The sequence below is a fragment of the Mustela nigripes genome, chromosome 13, assembly GCF_022355385.1.
Source record: "Mustela nigripes isolate SB6536 chromosome 13, MUSNIG.SB6536, whole genome shotgun sequence".
Lineage (NCBI taxonomy): Eukaryota > Metazoa > Chordata > Mammalia > Carnivora > Mustelidae > Mustela > Mustela nigripes.
In genome coordinates this window covers 136,998,169-137,023,448 of record NC_081569.1, presented here as the reverse complement: position 1 = coordinate 137,023,448, position 25,280 = coordinate 136,998,169, and the positions used below count along the sequence as shown (strand labels likewise).

The following is a 25,280-nucleotide window of genomic DNA, read 5'->3' as shown; positions in this document are numbered from 1 at the left end:
ATCTCCCCCCCCCCCCCAGGAGGAAAGAAAACCTGTAGCGCACAAGCGCTTGTTCTATGGCAGTCGTATGTAAAACTGCTTATGAGAGGATAGATACAAGTGCTAGTAGTATTACCGGAAGATTTACGTAATCTTTTGCTGGTTACATATGATTCTCTTTGGTTTTCAATGTATTTTCTCGTTTGTGATTTCCTTGAATTCGGTGTGATAAAGGTTGAAGATTATCATCTGTTTCACAGATGAATAAGTTAAAACCCAGAGAATTAGGCCATTTGCCCAAATTAAGTAGCAGAAATAGCAACAAAACTCAGATACTTTTATTTATGGGTCAGGGCTTTCTTATGTCCCCAAGTATCGCCTCTCTGTCCTCTCTTATGCATAGATTGAACAAAGTCTGGTTGGTTTAGCGTTTTTAACCTTTTTGGTGCTTTTTCATTCTTTCTCATGGCCTGCTCTGTGAACGGGATTCTCAGTCTCGTAGATAGTGGAGCCTCTAGTAAGGGTCTGACTGGCCTTGCATTGTCTTTTGTTCAGATGCTCCTACACTTCGTCCAAGTTCTGCTTCGGGTTTTGACCCCTTGCTCTTGCCATCTTCTCATTGATAAGAAGGCAGTTCATGACACTCCCTCTCTGCTGTTTATTTTCTTTTTAAAGACATTCCCCAGTTTATTGAAAGTTGTTTTAAATTATCCCTTTCAAATTGGATCTTTCATTTTAGAGTCATACTCCCATTTAAAAAGCCTGGTCTGGATTTAATGAACCCACAGTTCACTAACGAAAATGTTTAAGCACCCGTGCTGGAGTTGAACCCTCTGAGTCCCCACGTGGTAGATTTCCCCCGCTGTCTATGCCCCTTCCTTACCCTTCACGTCCGTCCTCCAGCGGCTTTGTGTCCATGGGGTGAGAGTTGGGGAAGCCCCCAGATTGGAGCACTCTGCAGAAGGAGACTGCTTCCCCCCAGGCCTCACTACACTGTTCTTAGCTTCTCTGGCTAATATGCACTCTCTCCACCACCCTGGCTCTCAGTGCTGGCTTTGAGATGATGGCACATTCATTTCTGTTTGCCAGTAGTTGTTGGGGTGATGATGAGGCCACCCACTTAGACTGCAGCCGCTGCCCGGCAGAAGGTGGAACGATGGCTGTTCCTGCTTCGGGTGTCTTAGTAAAATGCCGTGTGTTTCTAGGACAACACCATGCTGAGTAGTTTGCTCCTTAGAGCATTTTCCGTTATTTTTAATTAGGTGTTTTGGCTGTAGGTAGATTCCAGTGGCCGCTCTTCCTCACGAGGTCCAGTACTTCCTGAAGCAGACCAGCAGATGTTACGCGATTTGATGAGTGATGCCATGGAGGAGGTTGACCTGCAGCAGGCCGCCGCGTCTGCACAAGCCCAGGCGAACGGTAGGACTGGCTGGCCTTCCTCCCCGGGAGTCCTGGGGCCTCACTTGAGGCTTATGCTATTTGTATGCTTACAAGTTCTGCAGTAAGTCACCCATTAAGGAAAAAATAAGTCTGCGTTTTGGTGGATACTCAGGCTTGAGTTGATCCAGCATCCAGGCCACACACAAACTGGCCCAGGGTGCTGTGGGGGCCCAGATTAAATGAAAGTCCAAGCTTATCTTTTCTGTTAGCTTCGAGTTTCGTAACACAGATCGGCACTAAGCCAGACTGATGTTCTTACTTAGAGTGATGAGGACATGACGTGAGAAAGGGCTTCGACGTGTGTCACGTCCTCATCTACTAGTTGGAAGGGACTGAAATTGTCTCATGAGATTTCAGTGAAAGTGAGAGGAATTGGCTTAATTTTTAAAAGAGTGGCTGGGGTTTAGGTATGTGGAGGGGAGAGAGAAGGTAGTCTTGGCAAGGTCATGAATGTTGACAGAGGCACAGAAGCATGCAGAGAAGCCTTAATTATCTTGCAGCTCAGGCTCCCTTCTTATTGGAAAGAATTGGCCAGAATATTTTTTTTTCTAATTGGATGAATGTAGTCATTTCTGTATGTTCTGAAATCTTAGTTTTTTTAAAAAAAATTATCTCATGGTATTATAAAAGTTTAGGGTTAAATTGTTGATTTTATTCTAATTTAGCATAAATTAGAACTCAGGAAACACAAGAACTTACAGCTTCCTATGTATTACATTGTATTAGCAGCTAACCTACTTAGGTGGGAAAGAATGTTTCACGAATATTTACTGAGCAGCTTCAATATTCAGGTGCACTGGGCACTTATAAAGGATGAGTATGTCCAAGGTGCTGCCGCAGAAAAATTTAAAATCGGGCCTGTGAGCCTGTGGAAGCTAAAACATTACTTTATTCATCTTCATGTTCCCAGTCCAAATCACAGTGGTTGGAATGACTAATGGAATGGAGAAAGAATTAGTGGATCTAATATGTATTAAAAATGCATAAAAATGTATGTTCACGTACAGATTTTGGCACGCATGCAGTCTTTTGTGAACCACGTTGACAGCTACCTACGAGCACGTGGCCCGTTCGGGTCTCCAGTGCCCCAGAGAGTAGCCTCTTTATTGTAGGGCACTGCTCCCGGGCCAAAGACCCTCTTAGCCACTGTTTCCCCCACCCGTCTCTCTCTAAGCAGAGATTTCCTATAGTTTTAGGGGAGGCACTGCCAGATGTAACTGGTTGTTCCGGAAGTTTACAGATCCCCACTCACAGGACAGAGTTGTCAGTGTGCAGTTCTGGCTTAAACAAAACTCCAGTCCACACTAACAAGCTGCTGCCCATTTCAGAGCTTCTCTAATGTGAAATAACTAAGAGGAACCTCACTATGACTTTATGAGACCATCATTTACTGTTCTCTTAGAGAACTTCAAACTTACTGTCAGTCTTTTTATTGGTAATGGGAAGGTTATTGTAAGAAATAAGTGAGGTATTACAGGTGAAAACATTTCAATGTAGTGTGTATCTCACACGTGGTTAAAATGTGTACTAAGCGTTACTGTTCAAAATGTACCAAAATTGAGGGTTGTATTCTTTTTTACCTAGGTGTTTTGGATGAAAAATCTCAAACTCAGGAGCCATGTTGTTCAGACCTCTTCCTGTTTCCAGATGAGAGTGGGAACGTGTCGCAGGAGCCTGGCCCCCCTTACACCTCCTTCACACACCACTCGGTTAGTGATGCCATGGCACGTGTGCCCACGGAGAATGACGACTTTTGCATCATTTTTGCACCAAGAGCAAACGTTCAGGTAATAAATGGATGCTATAATTGAGGCCTTAAGGTAGTGTTACAAGTTGAAATGACCAAAGGGTACTTGAGAAAGAGTCTTCAGATTTTTTTTATATCTCTTGGCAGTTCACAGCGACTTCATTCTGTGATTTATTATTGAGGCTTTGCAAATGTTTGCTATATTATTTCTGTGACCCATCACTCTAAAACTCAGAGAAGAATGCTCAATATTTGCAAAATTAAAAACGATTTTTTTTTTTTAGATTTTATTTAAATTCAAGTTAACATATAGTGTATTATTAGTTTCAGGGCAAAATTTTCTACGTAGATTATCAAACTACAGATGTTGTGCATAGTTAAGATAGCTCCTCAGGGCAAGGAAATGGCAAAAGGAGTGCTAACCAGAGTTGCTAGTCCAAGAACTGGGAAAGGTAAGACATGGTGTGTGAAGGCTGATGGGTGTTTGATAAGTGTAATTGCCATGTGAGAGTCCTGCTTGCATTTAAAAGTATGGCCTGGATGTAAGAACGCACAGCTCACTAGATCAGTTAAGTGCTGGAGTTGAACTTCATGAAATCGCCATTTAGCACATACACATACTAAACTGCTCAGTAGTGACTTGGTGAATGTATTTGTTTTACTGCATCCTGGGAAATTAAGAAAAATAAAAGCAGTCAAACTCAGGATGATTTCATTATTAGGATCATGGTAATTTGGTCCATATGTTGAAGTATGACAAGTTTGGAATGTAGTCTTGACTTTGAATTAAACAATAAACACACACACCAGACACACACTCACATCCACACACACCTACTAAATCTGTGCCTTTTTATTATCAAATGGTAAAAGCTAGATTGAAGACTATGAAGGACTCCTTGTGGAGTGATTTACATAGAAAGTCCATTTGATGCTGAATAATGCGGACCATCCAGTGTGATGATTAATATCACCACTTGCCCGTTTCATATATTGATATTGTTGTTAGGAAGAATTCAGAATCAAGAAATCTTGAGATCTGCAGCATAATCGGTGGTTTCTACTGAGACCAGACCATGTGTGTTCCCTGTTTATTTTAGGAGAAGGAGGAAGAGCCAGTTGTAAAAGTGATGGTCGATGATGCAATTGTAATAAGAGAGAATTACTTTAGTCAGCCCGCTAAGAAGACGGACACGAGCAAAGCCCCATTGCACTTTCCCATCCCTATCGTCCGCTATGTTGTTAAAGAAGTCTCTCTTGTTTGGCATCTTTATGGAGGAAAGGATTTTGGAACGGTCCCTCCTACTTCTCCAGCTAAAAGTTACATGTAAGTTGATTTCTACATAAGTTTTTGTTGTTTTTTTTTTGTTTGTTTATTTTGATTTGTTTTGCTTTTTTTTTTTTTTTACAGACCATTATAGTCTTTTCCTAGAAAAAGAATTTGTCATTTTTTAAAAAAGATTTTTTTTTTAAGATTTTATTTATTTATTTGACAGACAGAGATCACAAGTAGGCAGAGAAGCAGGCAGAGAGAGAGGAGGAAGCAGGCTCCCTGCTGAGAACGCACCCCAATGCAGGGCTCCATCCCAGGACTCTGGGATCACGACCCGAGCCGAAGGCAGAGGCTTTAACCCACTGAGCCAGCCAGGTGCCCCTAAAAAAGATTTTATTTATTTGAGAGAGAGAGAGTGAGCACGTGTGAGAGAGCGCACGGTTGGAGTGAGGGGCAGAATGAGAAGCAGACTCCCCCCGCTGGGCAGGGAGGCAGATAATGTGGGGCTTGATCCTGGGACTCCGGGATTGTGACCTGAGCTAAAAGACAGACGCTTAACTGACTGAGCCATCCAGGCCCCCTAGGATTTGTCATTTTAAGAATAATTAATAAAGTAGTATTGAAAACTACATTAATTAAATGTTAGTCTTTTAATATTAAAACTTTTCATTTGTAAACTTAGTTGCATTGTTTGTATATTTACTAAAATATGGTGACTTAAGTGATTTCCGTTCAGCAAAATTTTGGGGTTACCTGCCATGTGTTGGAGCCTGTATTAGAGGCACATTCACTAAAATGAATAAGACCCAGGGCACTTAGGTGGCTCAGTGGGTTAAGTGTCTGTCTTCAGCTCAGGCTGTGGTCCCAGGGTCCTGGTATCAAGTCCCACATCAGGCTCCTTGCTCAGTGGGGAGCTTGCTTCTGCCTCTCCTCTGCCCCTCCTTCTCTCCACTCATGCTGTCTCTCATGCTCACTCTCTCTTGCTCTCAAATAAATAAAATCTTAAAAAAAAAAAAAAAGACCCAGACCTTGTCCTGCATTCAGAAGGGCCATTATGGAAGCAGATGAGGGCAGTGAAGTGAAATCTGTGCTTCAGGGGGCAGGGGCCAGGTGTGGCCCTGAATGTCTGGCGTCCAGCAGTGCCAGGCAAAGGGTTGGTGCTCCTGAAGTACTTGTTCAATGAGTGTGTTGTTCGGTGGAGCTAGAAGAGGACCAGCCCGCCTAGGTGCAGTGGGAGCGAACTTTCTCGTTAGGGTGGGAGGATCAGAAAAGGTTTCAGGGAGTGGTAATCGTTGGCACAACAGTGCAGAGACTTTCTAATTAAAAGTGATTTTGGGGCGCCTGAGTGGCTCAGTGGGTTAAGCTGCTGCCTTCGGCTCAGGTCATGATCTCAGGGTCCTGGGATTGAGTCCCGCATCAGGCTCTCTGCTAAGCAGGGAGCCTGCTTCTCTCTCTCTCTCTGCCTGCCTATCTGCCTACTTGTGATCTCTCTCTGTCAAATAAATAAATAAAATCTTTAAAAAAAAAAAAAGTGATTTTTTAGGGATGCCTGGATGGTTCAGTCGGTTAAGCATCTGCCTTTGGCTCAGGTCATGATCCAGGGCCCTGGGGTCAAGTCGTGCATCAGACTCCCTGCTAAGCGGGGAATCTGCTGCTCCTTCTGCTTCTGCTGCTCCCCCTGCTTCTGCTCTTTCACTCATGCTCTGTCAAATAAATAAAATCTCAAGGAAAAAAAAGTGATTTTATTTATTTATTTATTTTTGGTATTGATTGGGATTGTACTCTGATTTGGTATTGATTGGGATTGTACTCTGACTGTAGGGAGTTTCTGAAGTAATAAGGAACTTCTCAGGAGGTCTCCTTTTTCTGTGTCCTGTTACATGAGCACCAACACCATAGTAAGGTTTTTCTGTAGTTCTGAATATTTAGCAGGCAGATGATTGCCACAGTGGCAGTAATAAAATTCATGTTCTCCGGGCCTCCAAAGCATTAAGATTTGATATAGAGAAATACCTTCTGTGACCATGTCTTGATAGTTCTGTAATCCTATTTTCTTTTTTTATCTTGCCATTTTTCCTGAGGTTACTCATTGCCTTTCTTAAATATTTCCTTTAACAAAAGGATTTTTTTTTTCTTTTTCAATTTTTCCATTTATAGCAGTCCCCACAGTTCACCTTCTCACACTCCCACAAGGCATGGACGTAACATGGTATGTGGGGGAAAAGGAAGAAACCATGACTTTTTAATGGAAATACAGTTAAGCAAGGTAAGATGGCATTTTGAAAAGAAAAAGCCACTGCAATAGGAGCATTAATGGGGGTTCCTTGGTTACTCCCCAGCCTGGTGGTCTTGAGCCGTAAGTCCCAGTCTTTTGGATTAGAAAAATGCAGGGGTCTTGTAAAACTTTTGCTTTTTCTTTCTCAAATGTTCCAAGAAGTTTGAGGGGTTTTGTTTTGTTTCTGTTTTCCCAGGCTGTCCCTAGAGGAGTGTGTCTCAGAGTTGAGCAAGCATCAGAATCCCCTCGAGGGCTTGTTAAAACACAAGTTGCTGGGCCCCAGAGTTTCTGAATCAGTATGAGGTGGGGCCCATGAATTTGCATTTTTTAATGAGTTCCCAGGTGATTCTGATATTACCTTTCCCAGGACCACACTTGGGGAACAGCTCCCCTGGAGTAGCTATCTGGGAGGGCTGCCGTTGGATAGGACCTGTGTCAGGTCCATCAGGAATGTCTAGAGACCAGTATGTCCAGGTCACCAGTGACATCCTGTGCATTCAGTTCTTTCAGCTTGTCTGGGATTGTGCCAGGTGTCATATATTAGGGTACTTAATGGGGAAATACCGTAGTGACGATTTCATTGTATCCTTGCCCCACTTTGGAACTTGAACTTTATCTCCACTGATTGTTTTTCAAGCAATTTCATAGGTATGCAAGATGATCATTTTGTGTATTATTCTGTATTCTTAGAGAGAGTTTTGCTTGAAAAGGGTAGGGATTTTGCCAAGATCAAATAAGAGATGTCAGCCGAGCTTATCCTTGTGTGGTGGACACACGTAGATGAAGAAAGTGAACAAATGAAGGAATGTTCTGTTCTCTGAAAGTGGAATTGGAACCCGAGAATTCCACGGAAGTGTTGGGTGATACTTTGCATTTTAAAGGAGAAATCTAATTTAAATAAAGGGTAAAAATTGTTGTGTATTCCTTCTTTTCTGTGAAGGTGAAGTTTCAGCATGAGGTCTACCCGCCTTGCAAGCCAGAGTGTGACTCTGGCCTCTTAGAGCACCCAGTCTCCCGGCAGGTGTTCATCGTGCAGGATCTTGAAATTCGAGACCGTCTGGCAACATCACAAATGAATAAGTTTTTGTACCTGTATTGCAGTAAAGAAATGCCTCGAAAAGCTCATTCCAACATGGTGAGATTTAAGACCTCATATTTTCTATTCTATGTTCATTTTGGAAAAGTGTGTTTATTGTATCTAACTGCAGAAGATTGAAATGGGGAATTCGAAGTTTTTTTTTATATTAATATGAAAATACCTTTTAAATATTCTGTTTAAGGATTTATTAATTTTAAAAGATTTTATTTCAAACAGAGTGAGTGGGCATGAGCTGGAGGGAGGGGCCGAGGGAGAAGCAGACTCCCCGCTGAGCAGGGAGCGGATGTGGGATTTGATCCCAGGACTCTGGGATCATGACCTGAACTGAAGGCCGATGGTTAACTGAGCCACCCAGGTGCCGCTTAAAGTTTTATTATTTAAAAATTACTTTACATGTCGCTTTTAGGGTCCGTTTTATAATTGTCAGTGTATTGATACCCGAGGCAAACTGGAAGTCCATGGTGATCTACACAGAACATTTAGTATTGCTGGAAGTGTTCCAGATTTCTGACAGTTTGTGAGTTGTAGTGGAGTAGGAATGATTGACTCAGGATTGCTGGACGAAAACGGTCCTAGAAGCTGTCTTTGGAGGGTGGCCCTATGAATTCGCTCCGGGGGCCCAGCGGACCCTGAAGCGCGTGTACCACACTGTCGTCTGTGTCTTTCCCACTACGGAGAACCCGTATCCTGAGCTTCGGGGAGCGTGTGACCCAGAACGGTGTGATTCAGGCCTTTAAACAAAAAGGGGGAAAATTCCACTTTCAGTTCTCCTGTAACAAATGGGACTTTTTTCCTTTTGTTTCTTTTTCTTCTTCTTCTTTTTTTTTTTTTTTTAAAGAAAACAAGGTTGTAATGTAGTTGGAGAAAAATGTTGTTCTTCTCTCGTAGTTGACGGTGAAAGCACTGCACGTGCGCCCAGAGTCCGGCCGGTCGCCGCAGGAGTGCTGCTTGCGAGTGTCTCTGATGCCCCTTCGCCTCAATATTGACCAGGTTTGTACTGCAAGCGTCGCGTGTGGAATTCTGCTTCTGTGTCCCAGCTTCAGAAGGAGGGATTTAATTTAGGTGAATTAAAATGTTTATTGTTATTTAACTGTTACGAGAATCACATAATTGAAGAATTCTGCTGGTAAAGAACAGGGCAGACTCATCAGGCATTTGGAATCTGAACTGTTGGTGAGTAAACATGATTAGATGCTCTGCTCCGGTCTCCTCATTGTCCGCACGACCCAGCGCTCGGTCCCTGCTTCCCCTTGTCCCGTGTCCGGACGCGCTGCGGCAGGTACGCCGGTGTTTTCAGGGTGTAGGAAACGACTCCCTGATATCTGTGATTGAAAGATCCGAGCGTTTGTCTCTTCACCACAGCACCTGGAAGAGAATTCCTTCTGCCCTGGGCAAGATGACAAATTATTTTGTCACGGTCACATTCTCATTGTGACTGTGAACAGGTCACAAACAACAGATTTGTGGAAAGACCCAAAGAAGTCCACTTTGCAAGCAAGCATTTCCATCAAATTGTCCCAGGTTTTCCCTTAACTCCACTGTTTAAAAGATAGTTGGTGCTGCTTGGGCAAACTAGGTTCAGGGGGTGTGAGCACTTGATGCTCTTCAGTCCGCTGGGGTCACATTGGGGTTAACGCCTCAGTTCTCTTTCCCTAGTTGGGGGCTTTAGGCAAGTCCCTTCTCCAAGCCTCACTTCCTTTACTGATAAAATCAAAGTAGTAGAGGTAGATACAGAATCATTTTTTAAAAAATAAGGATCAGAAGAGACTTGCGTGAGTTAAATATTTAGCTTGGTGTTAAGGATCAGAAGTATTAACTGTTGTTCTTATTAACTGAAGCACGTCACACCTGGAGCAGATAAATGGAGTTTGCAAAGTAGTCTGCTTTTGAGACGGCTGAACTCTGTTTGCCGCACATTGATGGGGAAGGAGAGTCTGTGTGGAATAGCACTGTTGGTTTGCTTACGTGGTACGGATTCAGTAATGTTGACTTGTTATTGAAATACGTAACATATTTCAGGAAGAAGGTATTAAAATGATCATCTTGTGAAAATATGGGCAGTTTCTCAGAAAAACTGTCTTGTGAGGCACCGAAGTTCAGCACAGTTTCACGTTAGTATCTGTAGCTTCTGAGGTAGGACGGACTTGCCAGTGGTTCTTTAGATTTATTTTCTTTCCTTATGAGAAGAATTTCTTTGGCTACCCATATTTTGACTTATCCATACACGGGCCCGTGATTGTATAGTTTTACAGTCAAGCATTTATGGGAAATTCGATCTGTGGAAATTAGTGTGAGCAAGAATTTGAGTGGGAGACTTCTTTATGGCATGACTTTGCCAGACATAGCAAACCCAGGTTTTTTCCTTTCTTTTTTCTCTTTTTTTAAGATTTTATTTATTTGAGAGAGAGAGATCATGAGCAGTGGGGAAGGTAGAGGGAGAACCAGACTCCCTGCTGAACAGGGAATCTGACGCAGGACTCAATCCCAGGACCCCGGGATCATGATCTGAGCCAAAGGCAGATGCTTAACCCACTGAGACACCCAAGTGCCCTACCCAGTTTTCTTTAATAGACTTTTTTTTTTTTTTTTTAAATATTGAGCTTAATTTCTTCTTAGAACTATAAAGCATTGTGATTTTTGAAATGGGGAGATACTAATCTTTGAGAAAGCAGGGAACTCATTCTTTTGGCTGACCTGAAGAGGAGCGGGAAATCGTTCCCCAAAATGAACCCAAGGGGGGCACAGCCGTGCTCGCAGGTGTGTGCCAGTGGATTCATTGCGCAAACGTCCTTTCGGACTGGCACCTTCAAAGATTGACGAGCTTTGGTTTGAGAGAGCAAGTGGTCATCTGAAGAGAAAACCAGATACTTCTGTTCTCCATTTTTTCTTTTGAAAACAAATCAGTTGAAGAACGATAATGCTTTGCATAATGTTCCCCCCCCCAAGCATGTCCCTGACTTTATTTCTTTTAAATAGATCATAGATAGTGAGTATGAAAGCAACATGCTATTTTCTCATGTTTTCAAAAAAGCTGTGTTGGTGTTTAAGTTCAGGGCCATTGTTTCCAAAGCTCAGCATGCCCATAGGACACTAGGCAGAAGGAACAGTTTTCATCTGGGAAAGGGTAAGTAGATGAGGCGGTCATGTAACTAGGCAGTTTAGTTGTGAACTATGAAGAGGCCAGATTTCCTGACTCCCCTGTCTGGTGTCCATTTCAGTGTAGCACTGCGTACAAATCTGTGCGGGGAAGATATGCTTGTTAGTCCCAAATGATCTGCCGAATGCCAGCCTTGTCCCAGGTCCTGTACCAGGATGCTGGGGACACAAAGATAAGTGAACATCCCCATCTTCAAAGATCTCTGTATGGGGGTGGAGACTGACATAAAACAGAGGACTTTTAACACTCTGAGGTGAGTCCTAGTGGTAAAGATACGCATAGCGGGATGTGTGGCAGCAGAAGGGGTTCCAGAGCCAGGCAGGGAGTTCAGAGGAATGAGGGGTAATCAGGAAAGGCTTTATGGAGGAGGTGACACTTGCCATGGGTCTTAAGGGAAGTGGTGGAGTTAGTTGCATTAAGATTTGTGTAAAGGCATCGAGGGCCCATTTCAGGTTGTGAGAGGAGATGGGAGGCTATTCTGGTAAGGGAAGTATGTGGTTGGCTGAGGTTTGAGACGGTGATTATGTAGCAGTACTAGTGGGCACATTTGTGGCTTCATAGCATCATTGCTTGATTGAGTATGACATTATAATTAATTATTTTAACACTTCTGTCCTGTGATAGAGGATACTGTTAGTATCTTCTCATTTGAGAGAGAGAGCGCGCATGAGAGGGGTGAAGGTCAGAGAGAGAAGCAGACTCCTCACGGAGCTGGAAGCTCCATGTGGGACTCCATCCCAGCACTGCGGGATCATGACCTGAGCTGAAGGCAGTTGCTCAACCAAGCGGGCCACCCAGGTGCCCCTGTTCGTATCTTCTTAAAGGTAGAAATAACTATAGCCTAAATTTATTAAGAAAACAAAAACAAAAACCACATTTCTTTAAAGTTTTAAGAAGTTGATTCTGTGGAGGTATAGTTTGCATACAATAAAGTGCCGGATTTTAGGTGTACAGTGTACAGCGTGACAGATACACTGGAGTAACTACTCCACCAGTTGAAATAGCATTTTCTGTGTCCTTCAGAGTCCCCTGTGCCCCATTATGGTCAGCCTCCAGCACCTCCAAGTAACCACTGGTCTCCTTTCCATCGCTATAGGTCAGCTCGTTCCGTCCCACAGCTTGGTGTAAATGGAAGTGTGTTCGGCTTCCTGAGCCGGGAGCTTCACCTGTGCGGAGGCGTGGCTGTTCACCTCTGTTCGGTCCGTTCCTTTTTATTGCTGAGGACGGATGTCCTGGTGTGGCCGTGCCACAGTTCGTGTAGCCATTTATGTGATTTATATTTGGTGGTTTTCTTGGTTTGGGCTCTTAGGAATAAAGCTGTTACGAGGTTGTGTACAAGTCGTCTTTGTCTTGGTTATCATAAACACTTTCCAGGCCATGAGGCAGATGCGTATTTGACCATCGTAAGAAGCTGCCGGTTTTCCCTTATAAGGTGGTTAGACCCTTGGTATCCCTTCCCCCAGGAACTTAAAGGGAGCTGCTGCTGGTTCACACGCTGACCAAACCTGACACTGTCTTCTTAATTTTAACGGTCTTATTTGGTGTTCATTGTGGTTTTCGTTTGCATTTCCCTGAGGACTAACGATGCCGAGCGTCTTTTCACACGCTTACTTGGCGCCTGTGCACCCTTTTGTGAAGTGTTTGTGTCTTGTTAGTTTTAAAATCAGGTAGTTTTATTGAGTTGTAAAGAGTTTAGCGTGAATACCAAAATTAAAACTTCTGAGAGCATATTGAAATGCTGACAATTAATATCTCCTCTTCTGTTTTGTGCATTTGTAGTGAAAATAGATAAAAGCCACTGTCTCTATGGTCTTCTCTCTCTCTCGCTCTCTCTTTTTTTAAGATTTTATTTATTTATTTTATTTATTTATTTGGCAGAGAGAGAGATCTCAAGTAGGCAGAGCAGGCCGGGGGAGGGGGGCAAGGGGGAACAGGCTTCCCACCAGAGCAGAGAGCCTGATGTGGGGGCTCGATCCCAGGACCCTGAGATCATGTCTTGAGCCGAAGGCAGAGGCTTAATTCACTGAGCCACTCAGGTGCGCCCCCCCCCCTCTTTTTAAGAGCATATTTATACCTGGAAATTTTCTCTTGTGTTATTTGAAGGCAGTCATAGAGTCCAAGTATTTATTGTGTTAAAATATCACCATCTAGTGGTCAAAGAATAATATTTTAGGTACTATTACATTTGAAATATCTAATATTTGATATACATATGTTAAATGTCTGTATATATGCACACATACCTGGGTGATATATAATGTATGTAATGTAACAAAATACACTTCTGTAAGTGTGAAGCATAAGGTAGTGGGCAGTTCATAAACCCACTGCGTTACTGTAGAACCCAAACCGTTTCCGTACTGTGGAAACCACGTCCTTGCTCTTCAGTCCCCTCCCTCAGTCTCCCATATGCCGCATTACCTAGAAAAAATGCCTTTCTGACTTTCGTCATCGATACCTCTGGTAAACGTTAGTAGTAGTTGATTAGATCCTTTGGAATGACCAGACTCAGGGCGTGCTACCAAATATGACCCTTTACTTCCCCACCACACTGCATTTTGGTACAGTAGTGATGCTTTATATTAATTGAGAATTTTTTTTTAATGGAAGGAAGAATAGGCATTTAATCTCCAGATGGTGAGAGTGAGGTGAGTACAATGAAGCTGCTAATACCTGGCAAATGTGGCTCGCTCGGACAGCATTAAGACAGGTCCGTGCATTTTCGTTATGATACCATTTCAGAAGAGACCACACTGGGTGATTTTATGGATTTTAATTTTGAGTATCTTGTCCGTTGGAGAAAATGTGTTAAGGCAATAGAACATAGTGGTAAAGGCAGAAATATGGCAGTAAGAACTTGCGAGGTACATGCCTGTGTCCAGGCCGGCCGGCTGCTGTTCCTCACGGCGGTGACACGCCCACTGCCGCCGGTTCACACGGAGCGCTGGTGTCCGAGAACAAGGACGCCGTATTTCTGAGAAAACCAATATGTACTTGATTTAGAAATAGCTGTATGGAAAAAAAAAAAAAAAGAAAGAAATAGCTATGTGATCTTTAACTTCTGTATCTTAATTTTAACAAATCTAACTTTCTCAGAGTTGTGAGAATTAACAAGGAATTTGTGTGTGTGTATGTGTGTGTGTGTGTGAGAGAGAGAGAGAGAGAGAGAGAGAGAGAGATGGGGAATAGGAACAGTGCTTCACACAGATGAAGAACTCAAAAAAATTATAGTGGTTTTTGAATGAGTAAAATACTGGACTTTGAGATACTTCATAGTTTCAGAAGTAGATGTCCCCCTCCCAGGCCCCCCGCCCCTGTGCCTGCCCTTTGGTTATAATTACATCTTTTCATTTTAGGATGCCTTGTTCTTCCTGAAGGATTTCTTCACAAGTCTTTCTACAGAAGTAGAGCTTCTAATGGCTCCAGATCCAGAAGGTATTAAATATGTATAGTTGGAAAAAGTCTATGACAAGTACTTGGGTTGATTTTTGATTGTTATGAGGCCTTTTTGAGAGTGTACTGACAGTCTTTATTCTCATTTATATAAATGTGCTTTTATATTTTGCAAATGCTGTTTATGTGAGAGTAATAATTTAAAAGGTAGATGTCAATTTTCTCTAGCAGTAATGGTGCTTATTAAATGCAGCAAAACAAGTTAAATTCATATGAATTTTAAATGGTTGCTCTAAAGAAGCGTTCCTAATTTTTCTAATGTGCGCATTACCTTTTCAGTTAAAAAGTCTCCTGGAGCTGATGTCACCTGCAGTTTGCCAAGGCACTTAAGCACCTCCAAGGAGCCGAATCTAGTTCTTTCTTTCCCTGGGCCAAAGCAACCTTCCCAAGATGATGGTGCCAACTCAGTGGGAGTGGTTAATGGGGAGGAAGAGAAGGACTTCTCAGCTGAAGAGGCATCATTTAGTGATCAGCCCGTGTTTTTTAGGTAAATCACTTAATTTTGATGACACGTGAAATTATTTTAGTGTTTTGCAGGTTCTTTAATGTGTTTATCCACCACTAATTATGAGGTTACGCCAGCTTTTCTTTGCACTGCTGCATAGTAACTGGTGTCTTTATTTATTTGTGGGCTCCACGTGCACTGCACCCTTGATTACACATGGTAACCCTGGTTCAGGAGTCGTGTCTCCTGATTCTGTAGCAGGAATGTCCTTTTCCTCTTACCTTCTTCCTTCTGTCGCTCTTCCCGGTCACTCTTACTGGCTTATTTGTACCTCCTTAAACATGATGCCCTTTCCTCTTTGCCCTCACACACCTTGGCTTCCCTTCGGTTTCCCTGTGCTTTCCTTCTCCCATGTGCAGAAGGGCATTTTCTGTCTGGTTTTGCATCTGCCCTTCCCAATGACTGTTGTGTCTTTCCTGGCCCTTCGCTTGCTCCCTGGCTCATTTGGCACTGTCGGGAAGGGCCCGCATGCTCCCGCTGTCCTGCCCACCACTCCGCTAGCTGCTTGCACGCTGGAGTTATCCCTCGTTTCTAGACCTGTTCATCCTTCCCATCTTCCTTCTATCCCCGCCCTTCATGGGGGGCCTGGAGCCTTGGCTCTTTTGGAAGGAGGAAGAAGAAAGATTGAAGCCATCTGTGTTGTGAGGAGCCGTTCGTTACTCCCCTCGTTTTCCGTACTCCGGCTGACATCAGTCACCCCCAGATTCTGGCTTTTCAAGCTGACTTTAGGTTAGACTTTGGGCATGGCCCTACGTGGGCAGTCTAACTATTTAAAGTGCTTTCATATTTTATATATCTTGTATACTGTAGAAAATAGAGATTTTATATACTTGTATACTGTAGAAAATAACATGAGAATTGGAAGGGTCCTGTAAATGATCTCTGGCAGTTTTAAACATTTCACCAGGAAAGAAGAATCTCTTTAATTACTTACCCACATTGATCTTTGATTTTTTTTTTTACTACAAAAAATTGTGTATCATAAGTAATAATTCAAATTCTCATTTTATATTAATCACACATGAACTCCTGGTTTGGTTTTTGTGAACACTGGATAACCAGTCCAAAAGAAATTGAATTGTTAACAGTTTTGGCCTGCAGGTGGAGAAATTTGACACTTTTTATTCAGCATGCATAGCCTCACTTAGGTAAATTTTTTTTTTATAATTAGACTGTTTAAAATAGCTATGGATTTGTGTTTTTACTCTCACAAGCTCCTAGAAGGCTTAGAGTAGTAGTCAGTGATACAGTCCAGGTTACTCACTTCACGGGCGAGGAACTTTAGTGTCTGGAGAAGTACGTTGCCTTGTTCAAGACCACACAGTTAGTGGCTGAGTCAAGGCCAGAACACAGGTCTTAATCCCAAATCTAGTGCATTTTCTAAGTGATGGCCTGATGTCTGCCAGCCATCCCACAATATTTATTGAGCTCTGTGTATGCCACAGTGAGCAAGGTCGAGAAAAATTCCCTGTATAATTGAGCCTACAAATAATTTACATACGTGATTTGTCATATTATGTGCCATGAAGAAAACAGAGAAAGGAAGAGAACCAAAAGGCCCAGAGAACCAAGTGGAGATACGTGTTTGGATGATGAGGGATGACCTGGGGTCCCAGGTTCTTGTAATGATTGATGTTTAAGTACAGCTTTTCCATTTTACTGTGTGTTAAATTGGACTTTTGGGGAATGGCTTAGGATATAAATGCAGACACTAATTCTGTAGAAAAATTGTGTTTTAAGTCCAATTTACAGTCCAGCTTTGGGAAGTTAGTTCCTTTTGTTTGATGTATACTATTGGTGGTTGTGTGTCAGTATCCTGCTTATAAGCATTAATTTCAAGGATGCTCACTAAAATTCACCAACAAGGGTGGCATTTTAAAAATTGACTAAGACGTTTAGGCTCAGAGTTAAGTTCCTTGCCCATGATTACACGTATAGCTGGTAAAAGTGGGATTCGTGGCTGGCTTTTCTGGTGCGCTCTGCGTCATGGCGCAGTTGAGAGAAGTCCCTTACCTCTTCTCTTTTTTACTTCTTGGAAATGATTATATTCTTTGGTTTGATCTTGAAGGTTGCCTTTATTATTCTTTATAAATTGAGAATATCTGCCAGAATAAATTTTTCTAAGGTAAACATTAGTAAACTAGGGGAAGTTTTTTTGTGAGAAAATTTAAATAAAATATATACAGTGTATAAGATGGTTAACATTCGTTTAGTTGTTATATTACCTTAAGAAAAGGTGGAGCCAAAAGACATTGCCCTTTATTTAGGCCTCGAGATAGTCACCTTATTTATTTTATGGTTCGTTTTTATTACCTAGTTGAACTGTTTAATTTATATCTAATTTCAACCACAGGTACTTCTGAATATAAATAACTCCCCTCCTTTCTTTATCTTCAGAGAATTTAGATTCACATCAGAAGTTCCTATTCGACTTGATTATCATGGCAAACACGTATCAATGGATCAGGTTTGGAAACTTTGTATAAATATATTCTACAAAGTTATCTTTTCTAATGGAGTTAATTTTTAAACTTTTTCTGTAATGGTTTATATGTTTGAAGTGACGTGCAAGATTTTAAAATTTAATTCTGTTTTTAAAGTAAACATTATTTACTTTACCCATGAGTAAAATTTAGTATAAATTGGGTAATATATATTATTGCATATATATTTTTTTGCTGTAAATACTTCAAGTGTTTTAGCTGCATTAATGGATGAATACTACCTTGACTTGTCCAAATGACCACTATTTTAAATGTTTGGTCGCTCAGTTACACATTAATCTGGCTTTTTTGAATTTTAAAGGGTACCCTGGCCGGAATTCTGATTGGTCTGGCCCAGTTAAACTGCTCAGAGCTGAAGCTGAAGAGGCTTTTCTACCGGCATGGGTAGGTCGGTTTTTATCTTATGAGGTTTTATGGTATAGTGACTGCAGTTAGTTTACAGCAAACCAGGCATTGACTTTTCTTAGCAAACATTAATCATTATTTTACAGTATTCTGTGCAGAGAGCTCATTCGTGGAGGAGGCTTACTGATTAGGGTCTACTTTTTATGCTGAGAGAGTAGTAGTTTGACTAGAGTAGTATTTTGCAAAAATAGCTGTAGTTATTTTTTAAGAATTTCCCAAGGTCATAAATTCATTTATTTGGCAAGAGGACTGGCATTTCACAACATAATGGTTCATAGTAACTGAGACCTACGTGGCAATTATAGACAATGAGTTAATCCTGTGCTAGAGCTTTGAAGATTTTATTTCTTTAAGAGTGAGCATGTGTATCGGGCTCTCTGCTCAGCAGAGAGCCTGCTTCCCTCTCTCTCTCTCTGGCTGCCTCTCCGTCTACTTGTGATTTCTCTCTGTCAAATTAATAAATAAAATCTTTAAAAAAAAAAAAAAAAAAGAGTGAGCATATGTGTGCATGTGGGGGGCAGGGAGAGCATCTCAAGGAGACTGTACTGAGTATGGAGCCTTATGTGGGACTCGATCTTATGAACCTGGGATCATGACCTGAGCTGAAACCAAGTCTGATACTCAACCAACTGAGCCACCCAGGCACTCCTGTACTAGAGCTTTAGGTGTTCAAGAAATAGGAGCAGTGGAAGGACACATTCATATATGTTACTGAAGCTTTATAGAAATTACTAACATTAAGCTGGATTATACATATGTGTACATATGTTTATGTATATTCAGATTGAACATCTGTAATATTTTGTCCTCGTAATTGGTACATTTTCTTTTAAGTTAAAAAAATCCCCCCAACTTATTATATAAACAAACTAAGTCAGAGAAAGACAAATACCATATGATTTTACTCATACGATGAACAGATGAACATAGGGGAAGGGAAGGAAAAATGAAATAACACGGAGGAGAAGGCAGACCGTAAGAGACTCTTCACTGTAGGGAACAAACTGAGGGTTACTATAGGGCACGGGGGTGAGGGGTGGGGGTGGGGTAGCTGGGTGATGGGTGTTAAGGAGGCACATGATACAACAAGCACTGGGTGTTCTGTGCAACTGATGAAATCACTAAATTCTACCCCTGAAACTAAACAAAACAAAACAAAAAAAACTCCCCAGTTTATCTGAACCTACAAATCTCTTTCTCTTCTCTGTATACTAATAGTCATTTGCTCTAGCTTGCTAGGTGTTGACAAATTGTTTTCGTATGCAATCACCGAATGGCTTACTGACATTAAGAAGAACCAGCTACCAGGAATCCTGGGAGGTGTTGGGCCTATGCATTCACTAGTACAATTAGGTGAGTGTTTTTTTTAATCAAAAGATGATTTATTTTGCTTGATCTGTGATTCTTAACCCCTTTGGAATTATGAGTGTCTTTGGGACAGTCTGTGTGAGGACCATCTTTCTGGAAAACTTTGTGTGTGGTCTTATACACCTGTAAGAGCACTTTGCGTCCCATTTGAGGATAAAACCCCAGGGTTGGAATGACAGCCGAGATCGGAGCTCCCGCAGTCCCGCTGATTCTCTCTGGTGACTGCTGTTCTAGTGCAAGGCCTAAAGGACTTGGTCTGGTTGCCGATAGAGCAGTACCGGAAGGACGGCCGCATCGTCAGAGGCTTCCAGAGAGGGGCTGCCTCCTTCGGCACCTCAACAGCGATGGCTGCGCTAGAGCTCACAAACAGGATGGTTCAGACCATACAGGTATCTCGCCACCGACCGCCTCACTCTATACAGAGAGGAAACGCTACAATAAAATGGCTGGGATTTTTGTGTTTTTACAAAGATACTGTGAAATACACCAAATGCTGAGAATAGATACCTTATTCATGATGATTTAATATCATTGGGTTTTGTGGGGATTTTTTTCCTTGTTTTTATTTTTTTATTTTTATTTTTTTTTATTGCTCAGCTTTCCAGTGTTAATAATTGGTAGAATAAAACAGTGGAATGCAGTGTCAAATTTGCTTGCCCGTTTCAGTTAAACTGTAACCGTTAAGTCAGTCGGGGATTTATTTTGCCTCATCAGTGAGACTAGATCCTAGCTAGACGTGAAGGAGGCATTGCAGATCGGACAGGAGATGCAGTAAGGGTTGTCCTGCTAAGTACTGGACTCCGGTTGACCTCATGCACGTGTCCCAGACAGGGCATTGTCGATTAACCTGGTAACACGGAGAGGGTTCTCGGAGGGAGAGGAGGGACTGAGAAAGTCTGCTCAGTCCAGATACTTAGCGTTCCCTTTAATGTTCTTGTTACGGAAGTGCTCAGTTTTTGTCGGGGAGAACTCCGGGCCTGCAGACACGCCTGCGGTAGGGCCTGCGAGTCCCCCTGCTCTTCCCGGCTCCGGTGGCAGGTGCGTTGTTGGAGCACAGCTCTGCAGATTGTCTTCTGATGCGTTTCTTACTTTCTGGTGAAACGATCCAGGCCGCAGCAGAGACCGCTTATGACATGGTGTCTCCTGGGACCCTTTCTATTGAGCCCAAGAAGATCAAAAGGTTCCCTCATCACCGCTTAGCGCACCAGCCCGTGGACCTGCGGGAGGGCGTGGCGAAGGCCTACAGTGTTGTCAAGGAGGTGAGTGCTGCCCCGGGTGGGCAGGCCGCAGCGCGGTTGGTCGGAAGAGCATTCTGTGGTCACACACCCTGGGGGTGTGCTTGGAATCGCTGCCCCAGCAAGTGGCGGTGCCTGCAGGAGGTCCTGACGGGCTCCCCAGGAAGAGTCGTGATCTGGAGGAAAGGCTGGTTCTTGGCGTGTGGAGCCAGCCGGGGAACGGCCACGCACACACGCTCGCGCCGGCCCGACGTGCTCGGTAGTTCTGCGCCGCAGTACTCAGCTTTGCTTAAAAGTACAGCTTTGCTGGCGAACCGCTCATCCTGATCCCGTTCCCATGACTTCACTCTCCTGAAGGCGGTACACATTTTTGGGTACATGTTTTTATACTTTACTTTGTATTTATTCATAAGCAACACATACCATTGTTTCTTCCTTTCTTTCTTTTTTTTTGTTTTTTAAAGATTTTATTTATTTATCAGAGAGAGAGGGGGAGAGAGCGAGCACAGGCAGACCGAATGGCAGGCAGAGGCAGGGGGAGAAGCAGGCTCCCTGCCGAGCAAGGAGCCCGATGTGGGACTCGATCCCAGGACGCTGGGATCACGACCTGAGCCAAAGGCAGCAGCTTAACCAACTGAGCCTCCCAGGCGTCCCCATACCATTGTTTCTATTTTAAGAGCTAACATACTTGGTGTCATAGTGTACGTAGCCCTGTAATGTATGCCTTGCAAGATCTGCCCATGGCGATACACGTCCCCCTCGTTGAGATGGTCGCATGGCCTTTTGTCGTAGAGCACAGCATACTTCATTTTCTCTTGGTAGATCTTGTTTTCCTTAAAGCACCGCTGTGGCAATGTTCATAGAAATGTCCCTTTGTTCATCTGTGCCAGAGGTTAAGAATGAAGTTGGTGATTTGTAATTATCTGAATCTCAACATTTATTAAGCCTAATGGCAGTTTAGTTGCACCAGTGAATCCTGGTTTTTAATGGGCACTGTTAGGGATGTTCCCAATTGTAATCTTTCTTGACATTCTTTTTTATGACATGAATTTTGAGATTTTTAAAAAATATTTATTTATTTGAGAGCAAGAGGGTGAGAGCGAGCGAGCGAGCACTAGCGCTGGCAGAGGGAGAAGCGGAGTCCCCGCCGAGCAGAGAGTCCGATGCAGGGCTCGATCCCAGAACCCAGGGACCATGACAGCTGAGCTGCCCAGGTTCCCCAAGGTGGTTTTAGTCTTGATGCGTGTATTAGGATTTTATTAAAGATCCCCCCCCCCCCGCCCCCCTCATATTCTGACAGGCACAAGTGCCTAGGATGGTCTTTTCCCTGACAAAGTGGCCTCTGTGGTTCCGGGTGGTTGGAAGACCACTGAGGTAGGGCCCCCGGGAAATGTATTAATGGAATAAATAAAAGCAAGACCACTTGCTTTTCTCCAAAGGAGATTCAGTTAGAATAGGGACTGGTCAGATCTGTTCTACAGATGTCAGGATTGGGCCAGTTATCAGTAGACGTGTTAGAAGTCTGGTTTAAAGAAACAATCCTGGGGTTCAGGGCAAAGCTGGGGCCCTGGCAGCAGGATATAATAGCACTTGGGTATGGAGCACTTTGGAGTTAGCATATCGCTTGCCTGCTTTAACCTGTGGTCATTTGAAGAAGTATCTGGGTGCTGACTTTGTGGCAGGCGTATAGCAACCATTCAGGGGAGTCAGTGTTCCTCACTTGCCCAAGAGGACGCTGGCGCAGCGGGACTGGCTCCCCGTGTAGCCGGCGAGTCAGCACTGGGGCCACGGTGGGCCCCGGGGGATCCGGGTCTGCCGTGTGGTTCTCTGTGTCTGACTGTCAGTGCGAAGAGTTGGGGAGGGGAAGGTGAGAGCAGTGAGCACAGATCAAGGTGGTTGGGGTGCTTGATTCCACGGCATCACACTTCCGTGTTAAATGCTTTTTGAGCGGAGGCTCCTCTGTGGTGATAAGTATCTTCCCTTTGAGATGTTAGTGACTCAAAGATGGAGAGAAAGCGTTCCAGCTGTTTCACAGATTGGCTCCTCCTTGAAGTCAGGGCTCGGCTCACGGTGCCCAGACCTGTTTTGGTGTGGACCTCCCAGCTCAGAATTATTTTAACAATTTTTTAAAGAAAATTGAAAAGAAAAAGCATCTGTGGTAGAAACTGTGTGGCCTGCAGATAATTCCATGTGCTGCTGACCGCTGCTGACGTCACTCGCCTCCGAGGTAGCCGGGGGCCGTGGGGAGGGCAGCGGCCGAGCTCCGGGGCCGGCCTTGTGAGCTCCGAGCGCCGGCCTCTGCGGGTGCCTCGTGCCGCTCGCGTCTGACCCTCACCGCACACCTGGAGCCGCCCCCTGAAAGGACTCGACTAGCAACCAGCCCAAACAAAACAGAAAGAAAGGGTGAGGGAAAGGACTTGACTAAGATGACACTGTGACACGATGCAGCCGAGACAGGAATTCACGGCCGTTGTCTCCGGGACGCGGTGGGGGTCCTCACGGTGTTCTCCTCCGCCCGTGCCCGCTTTGTCGGTGGGCTGGGGAGTGGCGCCGAGGCGGGGAGAGGGATGCTGTGGACAAGTGCCGCAGCCGCGAGCATTTTCTGTATTGTCGGTTTCGCTGACTGTAGGTGCTTGTAAAACCGCACTCGTGTTTGTTTCTCGTTCTTCCGTACTTGGTCTCCCTCTGCGGCATCGCGCGCTCACCCTGCCGTGCAGGGCGGACAGGACACTCTGTTAGCTTGTCGGAGCCAGGACTGGATTCTGGGTTAGGACAGCGTTCTTGCTTTCCCTGGAGAGCAGCCCAGAGTGCCTGGTGCGGTGCCCTTCCCTGGAAGAGTCAGAGCGGTGCAGGGCCTCGTGTCCCCTGTGGGGTTTGAGTCAGACGGTGGAGTCCAAAGTCAGGGGACGCTTTACCACTTTGGCTTGATCAACAGATTTCTACGTTCAGCTGTACGGTGTAGCAGTCACAATTATTTTAATATTACACAGGGATAAGAAACATGAAAAAATGCTGAAGAAACTTTTAAATTATTTAATAAGTTCCTGCTTTATGTTTTCAGAATTTTTTCTGTTTAATCCAATCCTTTCATCTTCATTGAATCTTCAGTTTCTTTCCTAGTATGTAGCCAGTAACTTAAAACAGATCATTTTCTGGAGCTTTGTAGAATTAGGTTTTCTTATTATAGTTGAATCAAAGGAACGATCACTGTATCCCTTTTGTGATTATATTTATTCCAGAAGCTTTGTTTGTGATATTTAACTCGAGTGATTATTAGTGCCAAGAAAGCTACTCTTCGATCATTGAATACTTCTTTAAGCTTCCCTACCTGAAATGGTAGCTTCGCTCTATTTTCTGCACACAACGTGTCACAACAAAATGCTAAATCATAATAATTGCCTCTTATTTTCCGTATAATTACAGTTTGTCATAAACATAATTATCCTGGGTTATCTCAAAAACACAGTGGATTTTCTGGTCTAGGTATAAGCATAGTGTTGATGAACTCTGCTGACGTTGTATACAGTAGGTTAATGCAGAGATTTTTCTGACCTTCTCTCCACTCCCCCTTTCAGGGACTCACGGACACGGCTCAGACGATTTACGAAACCGCAGCTCGAGAACACGAGAGCAGAGGGGTCACTGGTGCCGTGGGCGAGGTCCTGCGCCAGATTCCTCCTGCGGTGGTGAAACCTCTGATTGTTGCCACAGAAGCGACATCAAATGTATTAGGCGGCATGAGAAACCAAATTAGACCTGATGTTCGGCAAGACGAGTCACAGAAATGGCGCCACGGGGAAGACTGATGCTTCAGATGCGATTGTTTATGGAGATAGTGAGGGTGGAAATAAGGAGCACAGTGTCCCACTGGCAGCTTTAGAGGGTCCTCATTTACTGTGATTGTGCTCATCTCAGGAACAAAAGCATTTCTTAGTTAAATAATTTAATATCAAAGCAACATGCAACCAAAAACTTGTGACATTTAGGGCTGGTTTGGTACTTGCCTAGAGAAATGTTTGGTGGCTAGTGTCAAAAGACCGGAAGCGTTTGCTGCCCAGTGAGTGGAATGCTTGCTCTTCCTGAAGTGGCTGTGGTTTTCCTTGCTACGGGTGAGAGATCATTGGCAGCCTCCTGTTACACAGTCCAGAGTGCTCAGAAGCATTTGTGCACTTTGAAAGCACTATTTATATTGCCCTGAGGATTTGATTTTCTCAAGGTTTAAAGAGAATCACAGCTTCGAAACTCTCATTGAGAATGAGAGACAGAAGCTACAGGGAAAGCAAAACAAATAGGATTTTAATATAAATATCACAGAGGAATAAATGACCTGGTCTGTTGGATTTAGTGTCCATGCGCTTAAAACATTATTTCCATCCCCTCAGAAGGTCTTTCTGGGGGCGTTTGAGAACGTGCGTGTCGCAGACATGTCTGTCGTGTTGCACTTTATCGTGTGTGTGTGTGTGTGTGTGTGTGTGTGTAGATTAATACAAGTCATGTGATCTGTTCGTTATGTAATTTACAGATTTTCATAAAATATAAAGAGGAGTAAGACCATGTTTTTGGCAAAGGAAGCGAACTCAGATGGAGTCGCTTCCATTTATTTCGAGTGTGAATGAAAACGTGCACTCTCTGATGAACTGGGGCCCGCGTGATTGTTCGTGTGCGTGCACTCTCTGATGAACTGCGGCCCGCGTGATTGTTCGTGTGCGTGCACTCTCTGATGAACTGCGGCCCGCGTGATTGTTCGTGTGCGTGCACTCTCTGATGAACTGGGGCCCGCGTGATTGTTCGTGTGCGTGCACTCTCTGATGAACTGGGGCCCGCGTGATTGTTCGTGTGC

The 25,280-nt window shown here is 43.6% G+C and overlaps 1 protein-coding gene across 2 annotated transcripts in view; it reads left to right on the top strand.

Moving 5' to 3' along the window:
* The window catches only part of ATG2B (autophagy related 2B), a 74,954-nt gene extending 50,174 nt beyond the window's left edge, over positions 1–24,780 (top strand). For both annotated transcript variants that reach the window (XM_059373920.1, XM_059373919.1), the window contains exons 29-42: positions 1,257–1,398; positions 3,004–3,206; positions 4,267–4,493; positions 6,597–6,705; positions 7,655–7,849; positions 8,702–8,803; positions 14,327–14,405; positions 14,703–14,910; positions 17,326–17,395; positions 17,734–17,816; positions 19,069–19,190; positions 19,440–19,594; positions 20,315–20,464; positions 24,016–24,780. In XM_059373920.1, coding sequence (XP_059229903.1) covers positions 1,257–1,398; positions 3,004–3,206; positions 4,267–4,493; positions 6,597–6,705; positions 7,655–7,849; positions 8,702–8,803; positions 14,327–14,405; positions 14,703–14,910; positions 17,326–17,395; positions 17,734–17,816; positions 19,069–19,190; positions 19,440–19,594; positions 20,315–20,464; positions 24,016–24,246 — 2,076 coding nt within the window. In that variant the 3' untranslated portion in view covers positions 24,247–24,780. The remainder of the gene's footprint in view (positions 1–1,256; positions 1,399–3,003; positions 3,207–4,266; positions 4,494–6,596; positions 6,706–7,654; positions 7,850–8,701; positions 8,804–14,326; positions 14,406–14,702; positions 14,911–17,325; positions 17,396–17,733; positions 17,817–19,068; positions 19,191–19,439; positions 19,595–20,314; positions 20,465–24,015) is intronic.
* The last annotated feature ends 500 nt before the right edge of the window (positions 24,781–25,280 follow it).